The sequence below is a fragment of the Protopterus annectens genome, chromosome 2.part0, assembly GCF_019279795.1.
Source record: "Protopterus annectens isolate FY-2018-M chromosome 2.part0, PAN1.0, whole genome shotgun sequence".
NCBI classification, from domain to species: domain Eukaryota; kingdom Metazoa; phylum Chordata; order Ceratodontiformes; family Protopteridae; genus Protopterus; species Protopterus annectens.
In genome coordinates this window covers 199,191,671-199,217,517 of record NC_056728.1, presented here as the reverse complement: position 1 = coordinate 199,217,517, position 25,847 = coordinate 199,191,671, and the positions used below count along the sequence as shown (strand labels likewise).

The window sequence follows — 25,847 nt, the reverse complement described above, 5'->3', positions numbered from 1 at the left end:
TGATATAGGGGTTGTTTTGAAAGAGTGCATTTGGGGCTGCTGAGGGTTTTTGTTATGTGTACTTTGTCAGGAGGTCTTTGTGGTTTAGGAAAGTTACATGTAAGTGCCTCAGCAGATGTGTGTCGATATGTCTGCTTTGAATTGTGCATGATGGGTGCAGAGTGTGTACTACTGACAACCTTATTGACATTAGGAATACTTTTGTATGAGACATTTGCCTCCAGTGACATTGTATGAATACATCTCTCACATGCCATATCAGTTTGTTTGAGAATTAACTGGTAGTCAGTAAACTTGAGGGAATTGTTACATTCCCTCAGGATGCCCATTCCACCAAGCTAGTAACAGAAACTGTAGGAAAGTTCATATCCATGGCAACAGACCCTTTTTTATTGGTTAGACAGAGTGAGAATATCAATAAATGTCAGGAGTATCTGGTTTGCAACTATGTGGACAGTGCTTGTTACTGCAAACTAGTTGTCCTGTGTGCAACTAAGTATAGGTGAAATTTCAGTTGTGCTTTTAAAGGAAAAATGTCACTCAAGGTATCTTAGTCTGTACAGAGCACTGCCAAATTCTTGAGGGGAAACCAATACATAGACCCTGAAAATATAAAGATGAGGTATTTAGGCAGATATTCTAAGTTAGAAACAAATCAAGCAGCACTTACTGAAAACAAAGAATTAGCTTGTCAAGAATGATGAAAAGAGGGGAGTCGCACGAATGTCTACTGCCTGGCTACTACTAATGCTGGTCTCACCATAGCTTCCCTCTGTTCCTTTCCTTCTTCTCTCACCAGAAGCAAAATGTTAGCACCAATACCAAGAAGAGAAGCAGGCCACAGCCTGTTTGGTGATCCACAGCCTTGTACCAGATGATGCAAAGGTCTGTAGGCTTGTAGCCTTTTTCTGGTAGATGCATTGAATAGCAACCACACCAATCAGGAACATTAAGCACAGTTAAATAGACAGCTTAAAGGGTTAAGGGCAAGACAGAATAGCAGGGGTGACAGGGAGTCACCCTGTAATATTCCCCTTTGAATGTTTATCCCTGGAATAATAATTTGTCCGTTATCATGGCTTAATTGCAAAGTGGTCTGCCACTGTTTCTTGGACCTGAACCTTTGAACTTCTTCTTCTTTCTTTTACTTCTTCTATTCATTTAGCATCTTTGTTCCACAGGATCTTCATAGATATTTCTCCAAAATTTATCTATTTCTTCTTTTTTGGGTGGTCTTTCATTTCCTTTTAACTGGTTTCCCAATTCTTAATAGAACTTTTTTGGGTCATCAATAAATTGCTTTTTTTTTAGTTTTTTTCTTTATATTTATTTCTGTATCTTCTAAGTTGTTATGCCTGTGCTGAGATTTTTAGTTTATTATTTGCAGTAGTGCAAAATAGATCCTGATCCGTTATAATACCGCACATTGCTTTTATCACGTCTATCTTTGAGTATTTTTGTTTATCTGTTCCCTTTTCTATGTTCTTCTTACAGTGACATTTCTTGTCTTAATTGCTTTATAGTTGTCTCTGATACTTCCATGATGGTGTTCAATTTTCTCCCCTTCCTTTCCCTTACTACCCTGTGTTCTTGTGGTAGAATTTTATCTGTTATTAATTTAGCTGTACAGTAATATATCCTGTTTACTTTTGTTATGCCACATGGATCTGTATGGACTGTCCTAATTACTGCTTTCATTTGTTTTATCAGACTTCTGACTTTTTGAGTTGCATTGACCTTCTGCAGTGTATTTCTTTCATTGATCTTAATATGTCTATCTCTATAAAATCAAACAGCTCTTCTCTTAGCTCATTTCCTTCTAAACTGAGAGCACATTTTTTGTTCTGCATTTCCTGCAGGCATACTGTAGAGACTTATGTATTATCTTCCTGTGGCATCCATTGCTCTGTCATATGGAAACTCACTGGCCTATCACTCCTCAACATTGGCTGCATCATAGTTGCCACCGTTTCCTGTTCCTTCCTTTGCTGTCCAGCTTCAAGTGAAGGTTTATACTGGTTTCCTGTGGAAGGCTGCAAAATATCTTCATATGGCAACTGCCCAGTTGCTTCCCGTTCCACTGATCCTCCGTAATTTGGATGTCTATTGCTCTGTCCTGCTGTGATGCTTTCTGAGTTAGATTTTCTACACTGAGTCTTTCACTTGGCAGGTACTCCATAACCTCAGTTTTTTATTTCTTTAACTTCTCCATTACTATACTTCTTTTCTGTGTTTTCTGTTTGTCTTATTATTTTTTGTATTGTAAAACTTTCCATGGCCTAATTCCTTTGCCTGTGTTTCTGTTCAAATATCTTTGCTGCTGCTCTTTTTTGTATTGATTAATTTTGCTTTCTCCTTTGAATAAATATTACACAGTATTAAATCTCTTTTTCTTCCCCACGTCCATATTTCTTCTTCACATGTGTCCTGATCATCCTGTTTCTTCTTACTTTGTGTACTCGTTCCGTCTTGCTGTTATATAACTTGTGTTAGAGCTTCTACACCAAAACCTTCACTTTGCAGGTATTCCGTAACTTCAGCTTCTGTTTTTTAACTTCTACTTTACTAATCTTCTTTTCTACATTTCCTGTTTGTGATATTATTTTTTTTATTATGAAATTTTCCTTATCTGGATGCCTTTACCTTTTGGGGCTGCCTTTTTTGTATTGATTAATTTGGCTTTCGACTTTGCTTAAATATTACACCATATCAAATCTCTCTTTCTTTCCTATGTCCTTATTTATTTTTTATATTTTTCAAAACTCTCTGTTTTGTTGTTTATATTTCCGCACTTCCTCAGATGCTTCTTTTTCCAAACAGATCAAAATTTCTTGGTCTGTATAATGTTTTTCACAGATCTGTTGTGTTGATGAACACATTTTTTTTTTATTTCAGGCTTCTGACAGTTATTCTTGTGGAAGTATTTTTCTTTCCTCTAATTTCTCTCTTAATCTTTATGTATCTTGTGTCTGGAAATTCTGGGCTTTTTGCATAATAGTAACAATAAAAACTAGAATAGTGGTAAATTAATTGTATGGACTTAAAAATATCACAAAGAGAAGTCCAACGCCACAGGTGGTAGCCAAATAATTTATTCTTTAACAAAATGAGCGCTTTCGTCTTGAAAGACAAGACTTCATCAGATCATGATCTGATGAAATCTTGTCTTTCAAGACAAAGCCTTTCATGTGGTAGGGTGCTTTACCTATAGTTAGTTGGATCTGGAGTAGCTCAAAATAATCATACTGTTTAACCAGTCTCGAGATGTATTTGGCTACACCTTCACCTTTGGATGTTCTTCGTGTTTCACTGTTGCAGTCATTACATTTGGGTTATCTGCTTGCAGCTAGCACTCAGTCGGCCTGATTAACAAAGTCTTGGGTCCTGCGTCAGTTGCTGTCCCTTCTTCCATGACGTCAGGTCATCAGGGGTATAAAACATGCAGCCAACGCCATTGCATCAGTCTTTCTTGCTGTGCGGTGCCTGAAGCAGAAGCAGTTTGCAAGTGCCGGTTGGCAGACTCCTGAAATTTTTGTTTTTGAGTTTCAGAACCAAAGTCTTCAACTAAAGCTAAGTACCCTGTTGGGGAAACTTTTTCCTGCTCCTTACCGATGTCAGTAAAAGTTAATAATTGCATTACTTGTGGAAAGCAAATACCTCATCATCATTTTCTTTCAGCTGTTCCCGTTGGGGGTCACCACAGCGGATCACCTGTTTCCATTTCTTCCTGTCCTCTGCATCTTGCTCTGTCACACCAACCACCTGCATGTCCTCTCTCACCACATCCATAAACCTTATCTTAGGCCTTCCTCTTTTCCTGTTACCTGGTAGCTTCATCCTTAGCATCTTTTTCCCAATATTCTCAGCATCTCTCCTCAGCACATGTCCAAACCAACATAATCTTGCTTCTCTGGCTTTGTCTCCAAACCTTCCAACCTGGGCTGACCCTCTAATATACTTATTCCTAATCCTGTCCACCCTCGTCACACCCAGTGCAAATCTTAACATCTTTACCTCTGCCACATCCAGCTCATACTCCTGCCTTTTTGTCAATGCCAGTGTCTCCAACCCATGTAACATAGCTGGTCTCACCACCCTCTTGTAGACCTTCCCTTTCACTCTTACTGGTACTCATCTGTCACAAATCACTCCTGACACTCTTCTCCACCCACTTCATCCTGCCTGTACTCTCTTCTTCACCTCTCTTCCACACTCACCATTACTCTGAACTATTGATCCCAAGTATTTAAACTCATCCACCTTCGTCACCTCTACTCGTTGCATCCTCACCATCCTTGCCTAGGCCCTGACCATGACGTACCTTATAGTCAGTTTTGTGCTTTATTTAATCAGTGCACTATCCATCGTCGGTGTATTTTCGCCTCTAAATATTTCGGTTCTCGGTTTAATTGTCCAGAAATGTCGTCAGTTAGCCATTCCAAAGAAGTAAATAGTGTGGGAAGAAATAGCCAGAGAATTGTTATGGCTAGGCTTGTACAGGCCCTAGGGCTGATAACCTAGTACCAACCTATGAACCTATTTGATTACCGGGATTCTGAAAAAAACACAAAGATAAAGACAGAGACAGGCCACCGAGGTCCAAAACTGCCGACGACTCTTCTCCTAAGCCAGTCGCCAGTTCGCTGGTACTCAGTGAGGTGCTTTCGCAGCCCCTGATACCCGCTACTTCTGATTCGCAGGCCTCTACTGAGACCCATTCGGAGTCCGGTACGCCGCGAGATGCTTCAACTATAGAATCCTCGGATGTCTCTACCTTGGATGGGTCCAGAGCCGCTGTGCAGGCACCGACTTTTGAGGGTGTATTCAGGCCTATGGACTTGCATATTAAACCAATGCCTCCTTCTTCACTTAGGCCTAAGTCTCGAACCATGCTTAAAAAACGACGCCCAGGCCACATGCTCAGGCCTGTATGCCTAAAAAAAAAATGAAAAGAATAGCTGAAGATCTAATAACTCTAATCAGGGGTAGCCACACCCCCCTTCTAAGAGACCTAGGACTGAAGTTGTTTATGAATCTTCTGACCAGGATTCTGTTTTTTCTGATTCTTCTGATGATCTGCATTTGCCTTTATCTACTTATGAGGATTCTGATGCAGAGGACTCTATTCCCTCTGCTTCCCCTCCTGAGGATTTCTCTTTTGGTGAAATCTTACATACTGTAAGGGAGCATTTCCACTGGGAAAGCCAGGATTTTACTGATTCAAAAAAGAAGCTCAGGGATTTCTTACTTCTGCCTCAGCATAGGCCTTTAGCTATCCCTCCTGTACTAGACATTGTTGACGATGCTTTTTCGGACTCTAGTTTGGCCCCTGATTCCTTGCCTCCTGCTCCCAGAAAACCTGACAGATACTACGGGGTCCTTGAGTCATACAAGTTCCTGTTTAAAAATCCTATTGCGGATCCAGAGACTATTTCTCAGGGGCCCAAGGGCATTAAGGCTTCTACTGCTAAAAATCCTACCCCTTCTGATAGAGACTCCAGGGTGCTGGATAGATGAGGTAAAAAGGTTTACACTTCTGCGACCTTGGCTATTAGGGCTTTAAACTGCCAGTTTCATATGTTAAAGTATCAGCAACATGTTATTGGATTGCTTAAACAGAAAATTATGTTGATTCTTGATTGTGTGGAAAATAAAGAATTACAGGATTTAATGCATTCTGCTGAACAGGTTGGAAAACATACTTTACAATGTGGTTTTGAACAGGGCTGCTGTTACTGGGTCTGTGCTCAGAAGGCATGCTTGGCTTAAGGAGCAATCTTTACCTGATCATGTTAAAGCTAAATTGTTGGATGCTCCCTTAAATCAGGACCGCCTGTTTGGCAACAAGGCTGAGGAAGTTCTTAAAAAGTTGGAAGATAAAGCTAAATCTATGCAAACTGTTAAAGATTTCTTACAAGTTCAGCCTCCTACATTTAGTAGGCACTGGCCCTCTAAAAATTGGTCCTTTCCAGCCCCTTCCAGGTCTTCTCAAGCCAAACCCAGACACAGCAGGAACCCCAAGTTCCAGTCCCAGGGGACACACAGGACTAAGCAGTGGGGGGCCTCCACTTCGAAATCTGGGAGTAATAAGACTCCCCCTATGGTAAACTGTCTCAATGACTTCCTTTTAAAATTTCCAAGCACTTATCAACTGACTGCCCCTTTGGGGGGAAAGATTGCTCTTCATGCAAAGAATTGGGAGCTCATTACCCAGGACAAATGGGTTTTAAATATAGTGTAAAACAAAAACTTGGTTGAGAAAAACCACTTTATAAATAGCAAAGCTTTCGGGTAAAACCCTTCCTCAATACTAATACATAAAATACAAAATCACATCATTAAAATACAGGTCAATAATCACATGACCAGCAGCCCAACAGTCATGTGACAAAAATATTAAAACACACATACACAAAAAAAAGTGTATAAAAAATACAATATAAAAAAATACAATGTATATAAAAAAATTCAAAGTTTAGTGTGCTGTAGTCTAACCAACACAGGTTTAAGACTAACCATGTTATTTAAGCCTGGGGGATGATCAGAAGCAAGCCTAAGTATCCACTCATACTCCTTAAGCTCCAAAAGATTATTACTGTCCCCACCCCTAAGCGTAGGGTAAATGGCATCAATAACTCTAAAAACAAATTTATGTTCACTACCACAAATAACCATATGCTTATACAATGCATTTTTGTCACATGCCCTCCTAATTACTGACATGTTCAGTAATACGCTCTTTAAGCTTACGAGTGGTCTTACCTACATAAAAGGAGGAACACAGAACACAGGTTGCCAAATAGACCACAAAAGATGAACTACAAGTGGCAGATAACTTAAAACTATAGATTTTACTACTAACAGGATGCTTAAATACATTACTATTCTTACTAATAATGTCAGAACAACACACAATTTAAACACTTATATGTGCCAGAATTAACAGAGACATATGAAGGCAAAGATCTACTAAAATCTTTAAAACATAAAGTGTTCTTTAAAGTCTTCATGTTCCTATATGCAAAAATGGGTCTATCCCCTAAGATACCCTTAACCTCAACTGATGGCATGAGAATGACCCAGTTTTTTTGAATAATCTGTTTAACATAACGTGTCTTAGCATTATATGAAGTAACATACCTAACTGTTGGATTTTGATGTCTATTAGTGGTCAAACTACATTTAACTTCTATAAAGATAGGTTTCAAAGTTGTCTTCCTATCGGTCATAACCTTAGCCTTCAGGGTCGATAATAAGTGCGAATCATATCCACTACATAAAAAATCTTCAGTCATCTCATCAAGCTGCAAAGTGAAAAGACCATCATTGGTATTTAATCTACTCACACTACTAAACTGAGATGTCACAATGCCTTTAAAGACATGTGGGGCGTGCATACTATTATAATGAATATATCTACCAGAATATACATCCTTCCTATATACGCTAGTATGGATAGCACCTTCAATTAATTGCAACTTAACATCCAAAAATACAATTGTATAATCAGAAACTTCCATTTTGAACTTCAAAAAATTTGTAGTTAAATTCAAATAATTAATAAACTCATTAAGTTCATTCAAACTGCCCTTCCACATCATAAAACAATCATCAACGAAACGTTGGTAAAAACATACATTACTAACAAAAGGATTCTTGTCACTATAGATATTAACTTTCTCCCATTGATAAAGAACTAGATTAGCGTAGGTGTTAGCTACGGAAGTACCCATAGCTATACCAGTGAGCTGAAGATATAACAGCACATTAAACAAAAAAATATTGTTTTTCAAAACCACATCTAAAAGACAACACATATTCTCAACATGTTTAACGTTAGGGGATGGTTGTGAAATCAAGAACTCCCTAATTGATTCGACACCAAAATCATTTGGAATAACAGTAAATAAGGATGCAATATCAAGTGTTACAAAGTAATATTCTCCCCGTTTTAAATTACCATTCAAATTATAATACCACAAGCGTAATTTACAAAGCAAATCTGAGGTATCACGCAAAACAGTAGGACATTGAAATAAAAATGGTTGCAGCTGTTTTTGCAAATACACAGAAATCGGCTCGGTAATCCAGCCACCACCCGACACAATTGGTCTTATTGGCGGGTCCAACATAGACTTATGAATTTTAGGGAGACCATAAAGATGTGGGATAACAGGACAGGGCACAGTAAAATAATGAAACAAATCAAGACTAATGTCACCATTTAACTGTAAATCATAAATAACCATATTAACATAACTAATACATTTTTTAACGTCCAAGCTTGTAATGCATTTAAAAGCATTAGCATCATCAAGCAAACGGAAACCGAAGACATATACTTATCACGGTCCATATGGACCACTACACCACCCTTATCCGCTTGTTTAATAACTATGTCATTGTTCATTTGCAAACTCTTCAGCGCCTTGTATTCCTGAAAGGTCAAATTAAAAGACCTTATTTTCAAAGTACCAGAGTATAATTGCCTGAGTTCTAATTCACATACATTATGAAAAGCTGTCAAAACAGGTAAACTGATGGGTGTAAAGGTACTACGTCGTTTACATTGACTTTCAAAGGATCCAGAATCACCAAATAAAAGTTTCAAGTTAACATTCCTGGTAAACTGCTTAAGATCTGTAAGCGCAGTTACCAAATCATCGCTAACAGTAGGTATAAAATTAAGCCCTTTGCATAGAAGAGAATAATGAGCATCATGCAAATTGAATCCAGAAAGATTTGAAGTACCTTTAATTATTTGCGGCTTACTTTTTACTGTGCCCTGTCCTGTTATCCCACATCTTTATGGTCTCCCTAAAATTCATAAGTCTATGTTGGACCCGCCAATGAGACCAATTGCGTCGGGTGGTGGCTGGATTACAGAGCCGATTTCTGTGTATTTACAAAAACAGCTGCAACCATTTTTATTTCAATGTCCTACTGTTTTGCGTGATACCTCAGATTTGCTTTGTAAATTACGCTTGTGGTATTATAATTTGAATGGTAATTTAAAACAGGGAGAATATTACTTTGTAACACTTGATATTGCATCCTTATTTACTGTTATTCCAAGTGATTTTGGTGTCAAATCAATTAGGGAGTTCTTGATTTCACAACCATCCCCTAACGTTAAACATGTTGAGAATATTTGTTGTCTTTTAGATGTGGTTTTGAAAAACAATATTTTTTTGTTTAATGAGCTGTTATATCTTCAGCTCACTGGTATAGCTATGGGTACTTCCGTAGCTAACACCTACGCTAATCTAGTTCTTTATCAATGGGAGAAAGTTAATATCTATAGTGACAAGAATCCTTTTGTTAGTAATGTATGTTTTTACCAACATTTCGTTGATGATTGTTTTATGATGTGGAAGGGCAGTTTGAATGAACTTAATGATTTTATTAATTATTTGAATTTAACTACGAATTTTTTGAAGTTCAAAATGGAAGTTTCTGATAATACAATTGTATTTTTGGATGTTAAGCTGCAATTAATTGAAGGTGCTATCCATACTAGCGTGTATAGGAAGGATGTATATTCTGGTAGATATATTCATTATAATAGTATGCACGCCCCACATGTCTTTAAAGGCATTGTGACATCTCAGTTTAGTAGAGTGAGTAGATTAAATACCAATGATGGTCTTTTCACTTTGCAGCTTGATGAGATGACTGAAGATTTTTTATGTAGTGGATATGATTCGCACTTATTATCGACCCTGAAGGCTAAGGTTATGACCGATAGGAAGACAACTTTGAAACCTATCTTTATAGAAGGTAAATGTAGTTTGACCACTAATAGACATCAAAATCCAGCAGTTAGGTATGTTACTTCATATAATGCTAAGACACGTTATGTTAAACAGATTATTCAAAAAAACTGGGTCATTCTCATGCCATCAGTTGAGGTTAAGGGTATTTTAGGGGATAGACCCTTTTTTGCATATAGGAACATGAAGACTTTAAAGAACACTTTATGTTTTAAAGATTTTAGTAGATCTTTGCCTTCATCTGTCTCTGTTAATTCTGGCACATATAAGTGTTTAAATTGTGTGTTGTTCTGACATTATTAGTAAGAATAGTAATGTATTTAAGCGTCCTGTTAGTAGTAAAATCTATAGTTTTAAGTTATCTGCCACTTGTAGTTCATCTTTTGTGGTCTATTTGGCAACCTGTGTTCTGTGTTCCTCCTTTTATGTAGGTAAGACCACTCGTAAGCTTAAAGAGCGTATTACTGAACATGTCAGTAATTAGGAGGGCATGTGACAAAAATGCATTGTATAAGCATATGGTTATTTGTGGTAGTGAACATAAATTTGTTTTTAGAGTTATTGATGCCATTTACCCTACGCTTAGGGGTGGGGACAGTAATAATCTTTTGGAGCTTAAGGAGTATGAGTGGATACTTAGGCTCGCTTCTGATCATCCCCCAGGCTTAAATAACATGGTTAGTCTTAAACCTGTGTTGGTTAGACTACAGCACACTAAACTTTGAATTTTTTATATACATTGTATTTTTTTATATTGTATTTTTTATACACATCTTTTTGTGTATGTGTGTTGTAATATTTTTGTCACATGACTGTTGGGCTGCTGGTCATGTGATTATTGACCTGTATTTAAATGATGTGATTTTGTATTTTATGTATTAGTATTGAGGAAGGGTTTTACACGAAAGCTTTGCTATTTATAAAGTGGTTTTTCTCAACCAAGTTTTTGTTTTAGTTGCCTTCTTTGCAGTTTGTTGTTTGTTCATTTTAAATATAGTGTCCCAGGGATACAAATTTCACTTCTACACATTGCCAACACCAAACGGGTGGCCAGACCTACCCCCAAACCAGTGTGCAGAAGCCCAAAAACAAGTACTTTCTCTCTTAAGCATGGGGGCTTTTCAACTGGTACCAGAAGAGGAAAAGGGACAAGGTTTCTACTCAAGACTTTTCCTGGTTCCCAGAAAAGACAATTCATAGAGTCCTATCCTGGACCTGTCTACTCTAAACACCTTTTTGGAGATTCCAAAATTCAAGATGCTGACTCTTCACCAGTTACTTCCTCTGCTAGGCAAAGACACCTGGTTGGCAACACTAGATTTAAAAGAAGCATACCTGCACACCCCAATCAGGGAATCTTGCAGAAGATACCTTCGCTTCAAAGCAGGCTACGCACACTATCAGTTATCTGTGCTGCCCTTTGGCTTATCTACTGTGCCCAGGGTATACACAAAGTGCCTAGCTCCAGTTATTGCATTTTGCAGGCAAAGAAATATTAAAATATACCATATATATATATATATATATATATATATATATATATATATATATATATATAAAATATACCTTGGACAGTGCTGTTTTAAACTGTGCAGCAGTAATACTGGGTGCCTGGCAATCTTCTGATATTGTGATTAGTCCTTTGGTGGGGAGTGGGGTAAGGCTGGCACTGAACCTGTCGACCAATATATTGGCAATATCTGTTAGCTCGGTATAGGAGGTACCATTGTGTGGTAGCTCAGAGCAAATCTGGGTATTGCCGTAGAGATTCTTTACATAACTATAGAAGGCCTTGTGGTTGTCTTTACTATCTGCTGCAATTCTGTTTTCATAGCTAGCTTTAGAGGATTTGATGAGAGATCTCAACTTTTTGTTGAGGCAGATAAGGGAGTTTTTCCAGTCTTGGGACTTTACCTTGTTCCGCATCAGTTTCCTCCTCCTGTTGTAGAATTTGTTTATGGCAGGGGACTGCCAGATTGGCTTCCTTTTTTTGGAGGAGAGCGTCTTGGTTCTATTGGGTATGGCGAGATCCATGCATTTGTGTACGTGTTCGTACAGTGAGTTGGTGTATGATTCGGCAGTCCTCAACTATTCTTCATTTGCATGAGTGCCATGAAGTTAGCCACCTCTGTTTTTAGGAGCCCAAAGTTAGCTTTGGAGACGTTTTTCATGGTGGTTACCTTTGCAGGTAAGGTGGGGTGGGCGGGATGTGGATTTCCAAAGTGATTAGTTTGTGGTCGGATCTAACCAGGGAAGAATTTACTATTGGTGTAGACCAGTGGTTGCCAGTGTTAGTAATGACCAGGCCAAGGATGTTGCTACCTCTAGTGGGAGTAAGAACGAGCAGGTCAAGGGCATTGAAATTAATGAATTCCAGGAAACGTTGGGCAAGTGTATTGGTACATGGGTAGTTTTCCCAGTTAATGGAGGAGTGGTTGAATTCACCCATTATGAGTGTGTTAGGTTGGACTCTAATATTCTCCAGGGTGCTTAAGAATGTGGAGTGTGAGTCTTGGGACATGGTTGGGGACCTATAGCAGGCTATGACCTGAATCACTGTCTTACCCAATGTTAGCTGCACCTGAAGTATCTGAGATGCGTTATGTTGTGCTACCAGTTTGGAGGTGTGCGCATCAATTATGAATATGGAAACACCACTGCTTTTCGAGCTTCGGTCCAAGTTCTGGGGCCGAAAGGTGTGGAATGAGTTATAGCCTGGTAGTGCAGAGGTGCTTTCTGCTGCCTTGAACCAGGTCTCTGTTACAGCACAAATGTTGATGTTTTCCATTTTAAGGAGTGCTTCGAGCGAGTACATTTTGAAGATAAAGATAGCCTTAAGAACCCAGTGTTTTACTTAAACTGTCAGTAACACTAACTGTAATGTCAGATTGGTTAAATTAAAATACCGTGCAAGTCTCTAAATGAAATAGATAGAAATGGAAAAGGCCTACATGAAAAAATCTGTACAATGGCACTTTTTCTGGATTGTCAAAAGCATTATAAGAAGAAATGCCTCTATTGTGTATATTGTCTCTTTTATCAGAAAATATAAAGCAGTCAATGTTTAACCACACTTGCGTAGTAATTATGATTAAAGCAATGTCAAATGTTATGTGAAGGTTAACTGAGATGTGTCAAAAGGAATTAATCCAGATGAACTGTAACATTTAAATTATCCTTTGACCTTATTCCTGTTTTCATTATTTTCTTACAGTCACGCATAGCAAAACGGGGAAGAAAACTTGTAGACTATGATAGTGCAAGACATCATTTTGAATACTTGCAGCATGCCAAGAAGAAGGATGAAACTAAAATAGCAAAGGTACTGATAATAATAACAGTAAATGTGTGACTGACTGTAATAGTAGATGTGTGCTAGTCAATGTACTGACAATAACAACAGCAGATGTGCGATAGCCAAGGTACAGATGATAACGACAGTAGATTTGTGATAGCCAAGGTACTGATAATACCTAAATGTGTGATAGCTAAGATACTGGCAGTAATGACAGTAGATGTGCCAATCAGCAAGTCAGATGGCATCAGAAGTACTCATTCTAGGGCTCTATGCCTCCTTTGTAACATCAACAAAATGGTTTGGAGGGACAGGTATATCTCTCAGAGGATACTTCTGCTCTGGAACAGGCAGAGGCATCTCCAAAATTCTTAATCCCTTACATGTGTCCCCTCAGATCATCTATTGTATGATTAGAGTTATTCTCAGTAGGAGTAATGCATAGTTATCGAGCATGGAAAGGGTAAGGCTAATCTCTATCCAATGGGATAGGTTAATTTGAGCCCAAAAAGGAAAATTGGCTAGGCTTAAATTGACCCACAGGGGCAGCTAGCCTAGTACTTACCTGTGAACTTATGTGTGTTAGACAAGGTAAGATGTGAAAGCCAGTCTACTGATGATAACAGTAGTTGCGTGTTAGCCAAGGTACTGACAAGAATGACAGTAGACATGTGACAGCCAAGGTACTGTGTTAATAACAATAACAGACGTGTGGTAGCCAAAGGACTGAAGATAACTACAGAAGACAAGTGATAGCCAAGATGTTGATGATAACAGTGGATGAGTGATAGCCAAGGTACTGACAATAGCAACAGTAGATGAGTGATGGCCAAGGTACTGACAGTAACAACAGTAGATGTATGATAACCAAGGTACTGATGATAACAACAGTAGATGTATGATAACCAAAGTACTGACGATAACAGTAGATGTATGATAACCAAGGTACTGACAATAACAACAGTAGATGTGTGATAACCATGGTACTGACGATAACAACAGTAGATGAGTGATAGCTAAGGTAATGACGATAACAACGGTAGATGTATGATAACCAAGGTACTTATAATAATAACAGTAGATGTATGATAACCAAGGTACTGACAATAACAGCAGTAGATGTATGATAACCAAGGTACTGACGATAACAACAGTAGATGTATGAAAACCAAGGTACTGACAATAACAACAGTAGATGTATGATAACCAAGGTACTGACGATAACAACAGTGGACAAATGATATCCAAGGTACTGACAATAACAACAGTAGATGTATGAAAATCAAGGTACTGACAACAATAACAGTAGATGTGTGATAACCAAGGTACTTACAATAACAGCAGTAGATGTATGATAACCAAGGTACTGATGGTAACAACAGTAGATGTATGAAAACCAAGTTACTGATGATAATAACAGTAGATGAGTGATAGCCAAAGTACTGACAATAGCAACAGTAGGCATATGATAACCAAGGTACTGACAATAACAACAGTAGATGAGTGATAACCAAGGTACTGATGATAACAACAGTAGATGTATGATAACCAAGGTACTGACAATAGCAACAGTAGATGTATGAAAACCAAGTTACTGATGATAATAACAGTAGATGAGTGAAAGCCAAGGTACTGACAATAACAACAGTAGGCATATGATAACCAAGGTACTGACAATAACAACAGTAGATGAGTGATAACCAAGGTACTGACAATAACAACAGTAGATGTATGATAACCAAGGTACTGACGATAACAACAGTGGACACATGATATCTAAGGTACTGACAATAACAACAGTAGATGAGTGATAGCCAAGGTACTGACGATAACAACAGTAGATGTATGATTACCAAGGTACTGACAATAATAACAGTAGATGTGTGATAACCAAGGTACTGACAATAACAGCAGTAGATGTATGATAACCAAGGTACTGATGGTAACAACAGTAGATGTATGAAAACCAAGTTACTGATGATAATAACAGTAGATGAGTGATAGCCAAGGTACTGACAATAACAGCAGTAGATGTATGATAACCAAGGTACTGACGATAACAACAGTAGATGTATGATAACCAAGGTACTGATAATAACAACAGTGGACACATGATATCCAAGGTACTGACAATAACAACAGTAGATGAGTGATAGCCAAGGTACTGACGATAACAACAGTAGATGTATGATTACCAAGGTACTGACATTAATAACAGTAGATGTATGATAACCAAGGTACTGACAATAACAGCAATAGATGTATGATAACCAAGATATTGACGATAACAGTAGATGTATGAAAACCAAGGTACTGACAATAACAACAGTAGATGTATGATAACCAATGTACTGACGATAACAACAGTGGACACATGATATCCAAGGTACTGACAATAACAACAGTAGATGTATGAAAATCAAGGTACTGGCAATAATAACAGTAGATGTGTGATAACCAAGGTACTGACAATAACAGCAGTAGATGTATGATAACCAAGGTACTGATGGTAACAACAGTAGATGTATGAAAACCAAGTTACTGATGATAATAACAGTAGATGAGTGATAGCCAAGGTACTGACAATAACAACAGTAGGCATATGATAACCAAGGTACTGACAATAACAACAGTAGATGAGTGATAACCAAGGTACTGACAATAACAACAGTAGATGTATGAAAACCAAGGTACTGACAATAACAGCAGTAGATGAGTGATAACCAAGGTACTGACAATAATAACAGTAGATGTATGATAACCAAGGTACTGACAATAACAGCAGTAGATGTATGATAACCAAGGTACTGACGATAACAACAGTAGATGTATGAAATTGAGAGACAGCATTATAAGACTATCTGCAAATATATAGAGCTGAGTATATTTTTCTGTATTATAGAGCTAAATTGTTGCTTAGATGTCTGTTGTCTTAGTGTTCTGGAAATATACAGAGATCAGTATATATTTTTTTGGTTTTATAATTTGCACTCTGATTCCTCACATCTCTGTTGAACCTTTCTTCCCCACCCCTTCATTTTGGTTTCTATTGCTTGTGTGTTGTTAACTCAAGGTTCCCATAATTTGAACTGTTATTAGCAGCGGTCTGCATTTAAAGTGTTGAGAGACAGCCTTACAAGACTATCTGCAAATATATAGAGCTGAGTATATTTTTCTGTATTATTCTGTATTATAGAGCTAAATTGTTGCATAGATATCTGTTGTCTTAGTGTTCTGCAAATATACAGAGATCAGTATATATTTTTTTGGTTTTATAATTTGCACTCTGATTCCTCACATCTCTTTTGAAACTTTCTTCCCCACCCCCACCCCCCATTTTGGTTTCTATTGCTTGTGTGTTGTTAACTCAAGGTTCTCTTAATTTGAACTCTTAATAACAGCAGTCTGCATTTAAAGTTTTGAGAGACAGCCTTACAAGACTATCTGCAAATATATAGAGCTGAGTATATTTTTCTGTATTATTCTGTATTATAGAGCTAAATTGTTGCTTAGATATCTGTTGTCTTAGTGTTCTGCAAATATATAGAGATCAGTATATATTTTTTTGGTTTTATAATTTGCACTCTGATTCCTCACATCTCTGTTGAAACTTTCTTCCCCACCCTCATTTTGGTTTCTATTGCTTGTGTGTTGTTAACTCAAGGTTCCCTTAATTTGAACTGTTAATAGCAGCAGTCTGCATTTAAAGTGTTGAGAGACAGCCTTACAAGACTATCTGCAAATATATAGAGCTAAGTATATTTTTCTGTATTATTCTGTATTATAGAGCAAAATTGTTGCTTAGATATCTGTTGTCTTAGTGTTCTGCAAATGTACAGAGATCAGTATATATTTTTTTGGTTTTATAATTTGCAGTCTGATTCCTCACATCTCTGTTGAAACCCCCCCCCATTCTTGGTTGTAGTTTAAATTTGGTGGCTTTTGCAGTCCCCGCCCCACTGTAGATTTGATCTAGGACACTGCTCCAGTCCCATCTCTTTACCGCATTCTACCTAATAAACCCTTTCTGCACTTGCTTTTAGTCCTTTTTAATTTAATTACATTTTTTCAAACTGTATGTGGACTAATATTGCTACATACTCAAGTGTGCCAGCTTGCACTGCATGTGAATTGTTTTTACTACTGTTTTTCCTACTTTTCTGAAAACAAAATGTAAGCCTGTTTCCTACCTTTCCTGTAATTTGTGTTCCAGATACAGATTTGCTGTATCCAGGACTATTTGTAAGCTTCTGAGCCCCCAAGCCTTTCTGTGTTGGAGGGAAGCCTTCTAGATTATCAGTGGGGAGTGGTAAGCACTAGCTAACCTGTCTACCACATAAGGAGTGGTTCTGGCCTAGAATTTGTAGTTATTGGCCGTTTGGGCGGTCTTCCAGCTCTCTCAACTTTCTGATTTGAAGGCCTGCATTTGCACTTGTTTCTGTCCTGTAACTCCTGGGCCCATCTCATTTGCTCACTCAAAAAAAAAAAAAAATACCTGCTTTTACTGTATTTGTGTTTCTTCCTACTTTATTTTGCTTTTGCGTCATCTTAAAAGTACTCAATTGTATTTATTACTGCTTGGTGTAACTCATTCTAAGCCTTTTAGTTTAAGCACTTGGGCTTCAGACCAGTTGTTTTACATTAGGAAGGTTTGTGGCCTGCACTGTGGTGGCAGGACAGGTAGCTTACATCCTTCTAAGTTGGGAACTGCTGATTGAGGGCTCAGTGTCTGTTATTCTAAAAGTGTATTAATTCTGGTTTAAGCACTTGGGCTTCAGGCCAGTTATTTTACATTAAAAGGGTTCGTGGTCTGCACTCTTGTGGGAGGAGAGGCTGGATTCTGCCCTTTTGAGCTGGGAATTTCTGGTTAAAGACTTATAGTGCCTGCATATTTGAACTGCTTCTTACTGAAATTGGTACACCTTCTTTGCTGTAGCATAGACTAGATCCAGGCCTGCTGAATCTAACTTTGTTTGTATAACTTGAGCACTAATCCAGGCATTCTTTAAAGTATTCAATTGTATTTATTACTGCTTGGTAGTAACTTGATTAAAGTGTAGCTATCATTATAAGTCTTTTGGATTAAGCACTTGTGGTTCAGACCAGTTGTTTTACATTAGGAAGGTTTGTGGCCTGCACTGTGGTGGCAAGACAGGTAGCTTACATCCTTCTAAGTTGTGAACTGCTGATTGAGGGCTCAGTGTCTGTTATTCTAAAAGTGTATTAGTTCTGGTTTAAGCACTTGGACTTCAGGCCAGTTATTTTACATTAAGAAGGTTCGTGGTCTGCACTCTTGTGGGAGGAGAGGCTGGACTCTGCCCTTCTGAGCTGGGAATTTCTGGTTAAAGGCTTATAGTGCCTGCATATTTGAACTGTTTCTTACTGAAATTGGTACACCTTGTTTGCTGTAGCATAGACTAGATCCAGACCTGCTGAATCTAGCTTTATTTGTATGCTTGTTGTTTGTTTGCTTGTTATCTCCCTGAAACGCTAATTCCACCTAAAACGCGACTTTTCAGCGCTTCTGTTGATCCCTAGTGATATCTGCATTGCTTACTGTACTTATTTCCTTGTTTCACTTGAAAGAAAGTTACTGTTTGTCGTTTTTGCATTTAAGTTACCTGTAACACATTGCATTTAAGTTACCTAGCACTTGCTCACTAAAGCAATTATATAAGTCAGCACTAAAATATTAAAAGCACTACACCCTCACAAACTCCCCTTGAGTACCTCGTTCCCCATTGGCCCTTTTTTCAATTATAAAGGAATTCCCAATACTATTCTAGCATGTCCAAAGGTCAGTTGTCAATCTCCTCTCCGGTCCAGCTGGTGAATCTGGGAATCTTGAGGCAATGTAACAACTGCCTCGTGTACACAGACAACCCTCTCCCCCCAACAAATTCCAACACATGTGAGAGATGCAACCATATAGCCATACTGGAGGCTAAGCTCTCTCAACTCAGTACTGGCGAAACCAGTCAGGAGGAGAAGGAAACCACACTCACTACAATTCCAGTCTCACATAGACCTACCACGACAGCAAACCAAACACATAAACACACAAAAACATACACGGAGGCTCTAAATAAAAATCTGCCTAAGCAGCAGAGACCTCCAAAGCAGACACTCAAGCAACCGCTACCCCAAAACAAAACACATGCAACACATAGCTCACAAAGCCAATGTGCCGAACAGTCACAGCCCTTAAGGCTAAACAACAAACCTGATACACTTGTAGTAGGTGACCCTATCATCAGGCACACTGACGTCCCGCTCACCAGGCTGAACAAGGAGAAGGTCATGGTTAGCTGCCTGTCGGGCGCTAGGCTCCGCCACATAACACAAACACTCAGGTCACTCCAAGGCAAGTACAAATATGACTCAGTCATTGTCCATGCTGGTGTGAATGACTTGAGACGTACCTCCCTGGACTACATGAAAAGAGACATAGAGGAGCTCTCTCAGCATGTAGCCCAGGCCGGTATAACCCTGACCTTGAGTAGCATCTTATCCTCACCAAGAATGATGCCACAATATGAAGACAAGATGATCAATTTCAACAATTGGCCTAAGTATTTGTGTCATTCAAAGGGGATCCAATGCCTGTCAGCCTGGGATGACATGCTCGACAAGCCACGATGCTTCGCTAGGGACGGCTTGCACTTGTCACCCCTGGGCTTTTGGATATTGGCAAAGGTTCTTGCTACCCCCATAGTGCCTTTTTTAGGCAAGGCACAAAAGACAAACCCACCTACATAGGTATCACAGGGGATAAGAAACTAAGAGTAATGCCACTCAACGCCAGAAGTCTAAACCTCAAGATGCACGCACTCAAAACTCTCCTTAGCATGGAGAACATCGATATCCGTGCAGTAACAGATACCGGGTTCAAGGCTCCCGAGAGCACCCCAGCACTACCAAGTTATACCTCATACCATGCTTTTCGGCCCCAAAACTTGGAGCGAACCACAAAAGGAGGGGGAGTATCAATATTCGTCAAAGATACCCACACCTCCAGGTTGGTGGCACAGCACAAAGCATCCGAGACTATCCATGTGCAACTAACAGTGGGTAAAACTGCCTACCAGTTTATAGCCTGCTACAGACCACCCTCCCAAACCCAGGAACCCCACTCGGCCTTCCTGAGAACACTGGAAAATTTGAAGGTCTCTCCAAACACCATTATATTGGGTGACTTCAACTACCCAAACATAGACTGGGAGCATTACTCTAGCTCCAACACCCTAGCCCAAAGGTTCCTAGAATTTATAAACTCAAATGCTATGGAACAACTTGTTACCACTCCCACAAGAGGGGAAAACATACTGGACCTGATCATCACCAACATGGGGACTCTATGCTCCAGACCAGAAGTGTATCCCTCAGTGGTAAGATCAGACCATAAACTAATCTCACTGGATATTCACATCCCGACTCCACCCCCTGCCCTGAAAACCACAGTGAAAAACTTCTCTAAAGCAAATTTCACACACCTCAAAACCGAGGTGGAATCCTTCAAAGCCCCCGGGCCTGGGGAAAATACGGCCCAGACTGCAGAATCCTTTATAAACGCATTCTATGAACATCTTCAGGAATGCATGGATCATGCAATCCCAAATAAAACCAAGACCCAATCCTCCAAATGCAGACGTCCTGTCTGGTGGACCCCAGCCATAAACAAACTATACAATAGAAGGAGGAAGCTACTACATGATAGAGCAAAATCCCAAAAAGGGAAGGCATCTCTGATCAGTATTAGCAAAAATCTATGGGCACTCATAAAATCGTCTAAGGCCAGCTTCGAGAGCGAAATTGTACAGGATACTAAGGATAATCACAATGCTTTCTTTAGTTATGTTAGGAACCTGGGTGGGAATTCCCAGATATGCTCAGAATTAGTCCAAAATGACAAAAAATACACCAAACCCACAGACATTGCCAACATCCTAGCTGACAGGTTCAGCGCAAACTTCTCCCCCCCTCCCCTCCCCACCAAAAGGGCAAATATCTATCCCAGCAGAGTGCTTGACCCCCTGACATCTTAGATGCTCAGGTAAGAGCTGCCCTCTCCAAAGCAAAAAACACAGCATCAATGGGACCAGACGGTGTCCCAGGCTGCGTCCTACATGAACTCCAAGAAGAGCTAAACCCAAACATAAAACTACTGTTCAATCTCAGCCTTACTTATATGTACCCAAAGAGTGGCGTACAGCAACAGTGGTCCCTCTCCACAAAGGTGGTGCCTCAACGGATCCTGGAAACTATCACCCCATAAGCCTGACTAGTTTGGTCTGCAAAACTATGGAAAGGATCATCATGGACCTCATAAGTAAAGATATTGGGGACCTACAGACACTGGATCCTACCCAGTTCGGCTTTGTTAAGGGCAGATCCTGCCTCTTAAACTTGCTTGATTTCTTTCAAACAGTCACCAAGGCCATTGACGAGGGGAAGGTGGTCCACACAGCCTACCTGGACCTTGCAAAAGCCTTCGATACAATACCCCACTTGGGCATTATAGATAAGCTCACCAGCTTAAATATAAACCCCTATATCACGAGATGGTTTGCAAACTGGCTCAAGGACAGAACCCACATGGTTAGAATTGCTGGAGCCATGTCAGACTCCAAACCAGTTACAAGTAGTGTCCCACAAGGCTCAGTCCTGGGACCTCTCTTTTTCGGTATATATTTCTCGGAGGTACAGGCCAACATGGAAGGACTGTGGCTGACCAAGTTCGCAGATGACTGCAAACTGGCCGCAATAATCGACTCTCCAGCCGACACAAGCATCCTCCAAAAGGGCCTCATAGAAACAGACAACTGGTGCCAGAGCCATGGCCTCAAGCTAAACGCCAAAAAGTGTATAGTCATCCCCTTTGGCAAAAACAAAGTGCCCACAAATTACCACATAGGTGGTAATCCATTAAGTACAGAAGAAGTAATTAGGGACCTGGGGACCCAAGTTGATAGCAATCTCTCATTTGACAACCACGTGGCCAAAGTGGTTAGAAAAACATTTTATATAGCCCACTTGTCATGAAGGGATTCACATCTAGATCAGGGGAGGTCATCGTGCCTCTTTACTCATCCCTCATCAGGCCCATAATTGAGTACAGTGCCCCTTTTGGGATGTACCTTACCAGACACCTGCAGCAACTGGAAAGACCCCAAAAGTACCTCACCAAGAGGATCAAAGGGCTCAAACAGATGCCATATGCTGCCCGGTTAAAGAAACTCCAGCTCTACTCAGTGGCATACTGCCTGCTCAGAGGCGATCTGTGCCTGACATATAAAGCCATGTCCAACCCAGAATTAATGGGCATGCTGCACCTCAGAAAATCCAAATCCCATCGAGCTACATGCTCGAGAGACTTGAACCTCAGCACAGAAATAAATAGGACATGCTGGAGGGACAGCGTCATAACCCAGAGGCTCCCTTCACTCTGGAATAAAATCCCAGTCCAGGTTAGGCAGAGTCTCTCATTGACTCTCTTCAAGAGGAATCTTGTTGAGTGGATGGGAGATCGTAGGTTTACCCCGGGTATCACTTCTGTGTCACTGTTAGACAGAGACTAACCTCGAAAACGGGCATAGCAAAATGAATTTAAAATGGGTGGCGAAAGCCAAACACACTCTGGCTAGGCTTATAAATGCCCTAGGGCAGATAGCCTAGTATGAACCTATGAACCTATGAAAGCCAAGTTACTGATGATGATAACAGTAGATGAGTGATAGCCAAGGTACTGACATTAACAACAGTAGGCATATGATAACCAAGGTATTGACAATAACAACAGTAGATGAGTGATAACCAAGGTACTGACAATATCAACAGTAGATGTATGAAAACCAAGGTACTGACAATAACAGCAGTAGCTGTATGATAACCAAGGTACTGATGACAACAACAGTAGATGTATGATATCCAAGGTACTGATCATAACAACAAAAGATGTGTAATAAGTAAGGTACTCAAGATAACAACAGTAGATGTGCGATTGCCAAGGGATTGATGATAACAATAGTAGATGTAATAGTCAAAGTACAGATGATTCCTTTTGTGTTAAAATAAAGAATATAATGCTTATAAATTATATGAAAATGCAGTTGTCTGTAATGTTCAGCCATTCTGACTGTAAATGTATTGTTTTAAATATTCGTACTTTTCTAAATTTCACAAATGGTCCTTCCAAATCCCCAAATTTCATAAATTCCATTTGATGCACAAACTTGGACATAGTCAGTTAAAAATGCATAATTATTGTAAACTACCTCAAGCCAGACTTCTCCATATTTCAAGCTTGTAAATGCTTTGGTACTTTTGCTCTGAAATGTTTCTCTATATGGGAAGAGATTCTTTGCTTTCTGTATAAAACATTATTTCTTCAGTGTTTTGTTTCTGTTACCATTCCTTCTAGCATGCATTTCTGCCATTCTATTTCTATAACTGAAATGTAGGAGAGACTCTATTGTCACCACCTTGAAAATCGCATACAGGCTTATGAATATCTATTTCATATGGCAGTGTTAAACTGCATTGTTAAATTTCAATGTTTATTATGTGAGCCTCCTAGGTTATGCAACCAATTGTTTCCTTAGTAAATGCTATAAAGGCAATCCCAGCTAATTGCATTTCTTTCTGAACTTGCTGCTTTAGTGACCTAGGGCATGGTAAATGTTGTCTGCTAATGTTAATTATTCTAGCCAATAACACTGTGTTTTTATTTTTGTTATGATTGTTATTGATATTTCTACTTCAGTTGTATGTCTTTGCCTATTTCTGTGTTATATTTCACTTATAGCACTGCTGATGTTTCTACTTCAAAGTTATTTCAGTCTGTATTTGCCATTATTTGTGTGTTGTGTTTTTTTTTTCTTCTACAAGACTAGGCTAACACATACAAGAGCCACATAATCAATGTTGTACCCAAGAGAAATTTATTTGATCTACAACTAAGCAAACAAACCTTCCAGAAGTAACACAAGTTATGTTTTGCTGGGAAACTAAGGACTGACTACAGCAGTCCACTTACTTGGACAGCTGTGAGAAATTGGAATTACAAGAATGATTAGGACATCTTATCTAGTTGCTAATGATATGTATCTGCTGGCTAGCATTCACTGGCTGCTGCTTTCACTGTCTTTGTTCAATAGGCACCAATATTTTTCAAATCTGAAGACACCTTGGATATTTTAGGAGGGCTAAATAGTCTGCTTACCGTTGCCTTCTGCCATGTTAAAGATAATCTCCAGGCATTCGATCTGTCTCACATTCTTAGGTGTCCACCAGAGAACTTCTGAGCACATTGATAAACATAAATCTGCATTAGAGGTTATACTGTTTCCTGACAGGACAGACTTGCAGGAAGGGTCATGTCTTGAGAAGTGAATTCTAAACAGCTTTTCACACTTGATAGATTGCCTCTCTGTTTTTTCCAGCTCACTTTGCCAACTACGCCCTTTGGGACTCTTTTCCTTCTGCCACAGTGTCACTAAAATTTACTTTCAGTGTACATCTAGAAATTCTCAGTTTTCATCATGGTATGTATTAGCGAATGCTTATTTTATTTTGTTTGAAAGTTAGCTTCCAGCAGAACTGTAATCTATTTTGCCCCTTTTGGGGCGTAATATATACTGAGGAGTAAGGCAAACTTGACCACTTTTTACAAGTGCCCGGCTACCTTTAATAGAGAGTTCTGTGATGCAGTAGACCTATGCCTAATCTTAGGAATGTTACATGAGAGAAACAGAGGAGACAAACATGTATAGGACACATCTGACTTCTAACAGGATGTTCTAGAAACTTCTGTTGTGAATGATCAAGACACAACTGCTTGAAGAAACATTTGTTGTTTACACCCTTCCTACACATATTGAAAAAAAGTTTGTTTTCCAGGGGACAAGCTCCCCTAACATATATGTATACCATTTCCACTAACATATATGTATACCATTTCCACAAACTCTTCCAAACAACTTACAACAGTGGCATGCAAACAGTGATTCTGTTGTCATATAGAACCTTAGCTACTAGGAGAGGGAAATCAACCAGTTGCGATCAGGCAGTAAGAGCACCCATTCCTGTACTCATTGCGAAAGTGTAGAAACATTGGTTTACAGTTTGAAGATGTATCTGAAGATTAGGTTCTTGGCACTTGGTAACCTGACAGCTTTAATACTGGAAGCAAGGAGACCATTGGCCTTTGGGTGCCTGATTTAGTTCCTGGTAGGCTGTTATATTTTCCCCAGTATGTTCACATCAGTAACAAAATGGAAAGGGGCCTTCCCAAAGCCTGAAAACCAAAACCATTTAGATCATTTCAAGTTTTCCTAGCAGTTGCTATGACTGCTTGCGGGGCTGTTCTGTGTTCAGAAAGTGGTGGCCAAAAGGCAGGCTTTACTTCTACTAGCCCAAAAAGCTGGCAACATGTCAGTTGTTGTAGCAAGGATACCTCTTGTAGCTCATTGATTCCGCACTAAATTTCCCAGAGTGAGGCAGAAATAGGTGTATTTAGGATCAGTGCTCCACATTCAGTTTAACAAATTTAAATAAAAGTAAATTTGCTGGTACCTGCAGTTAAGTTTCTCCCCAAGCACATGGCTTCTGCAACAGAGGATCATTTCCTTTTATACAAGAGGGCGTTTGAACTGGTTGCATGGTAAAGGTAGAAGGATTCAAGTCCCATTTCTTCTTTTGGCCCAGACTGGATCTCATTAGGTTTGTTCATTTTATTGATTACAGACCTTTCAGAATGATGACAGTTCAGTCACTTCTGC

General features: G+C 39.2%; 1 protein-coding gene across 4 annotated transcripts in view; it reads left to right on the top strand.

The window, feature by feature from the left end:
* Positions 1 to 25,847, top strand: part of BIN1 (bridging integrator 1) — a 2,421,789-nt gene that overhangs the window by 1,182,327 nt on the left and 1,213,615 nt on the right. For all 4 annotated transcript variants that reach the window (XM_044060666.1, XM_044060667.1, XM_044060664.1 and 1 more), the window contains exon 6: positions 12,988 to 13,095. In XM_044060666.1, the coding sequence (XP_043916601.1) occupies positions 12,988 to 13,095 (108 nt within the window). The remainder of the gene's footprint in view (positions 1 to 12,987; positions 13,096 to 25,847) is intronic.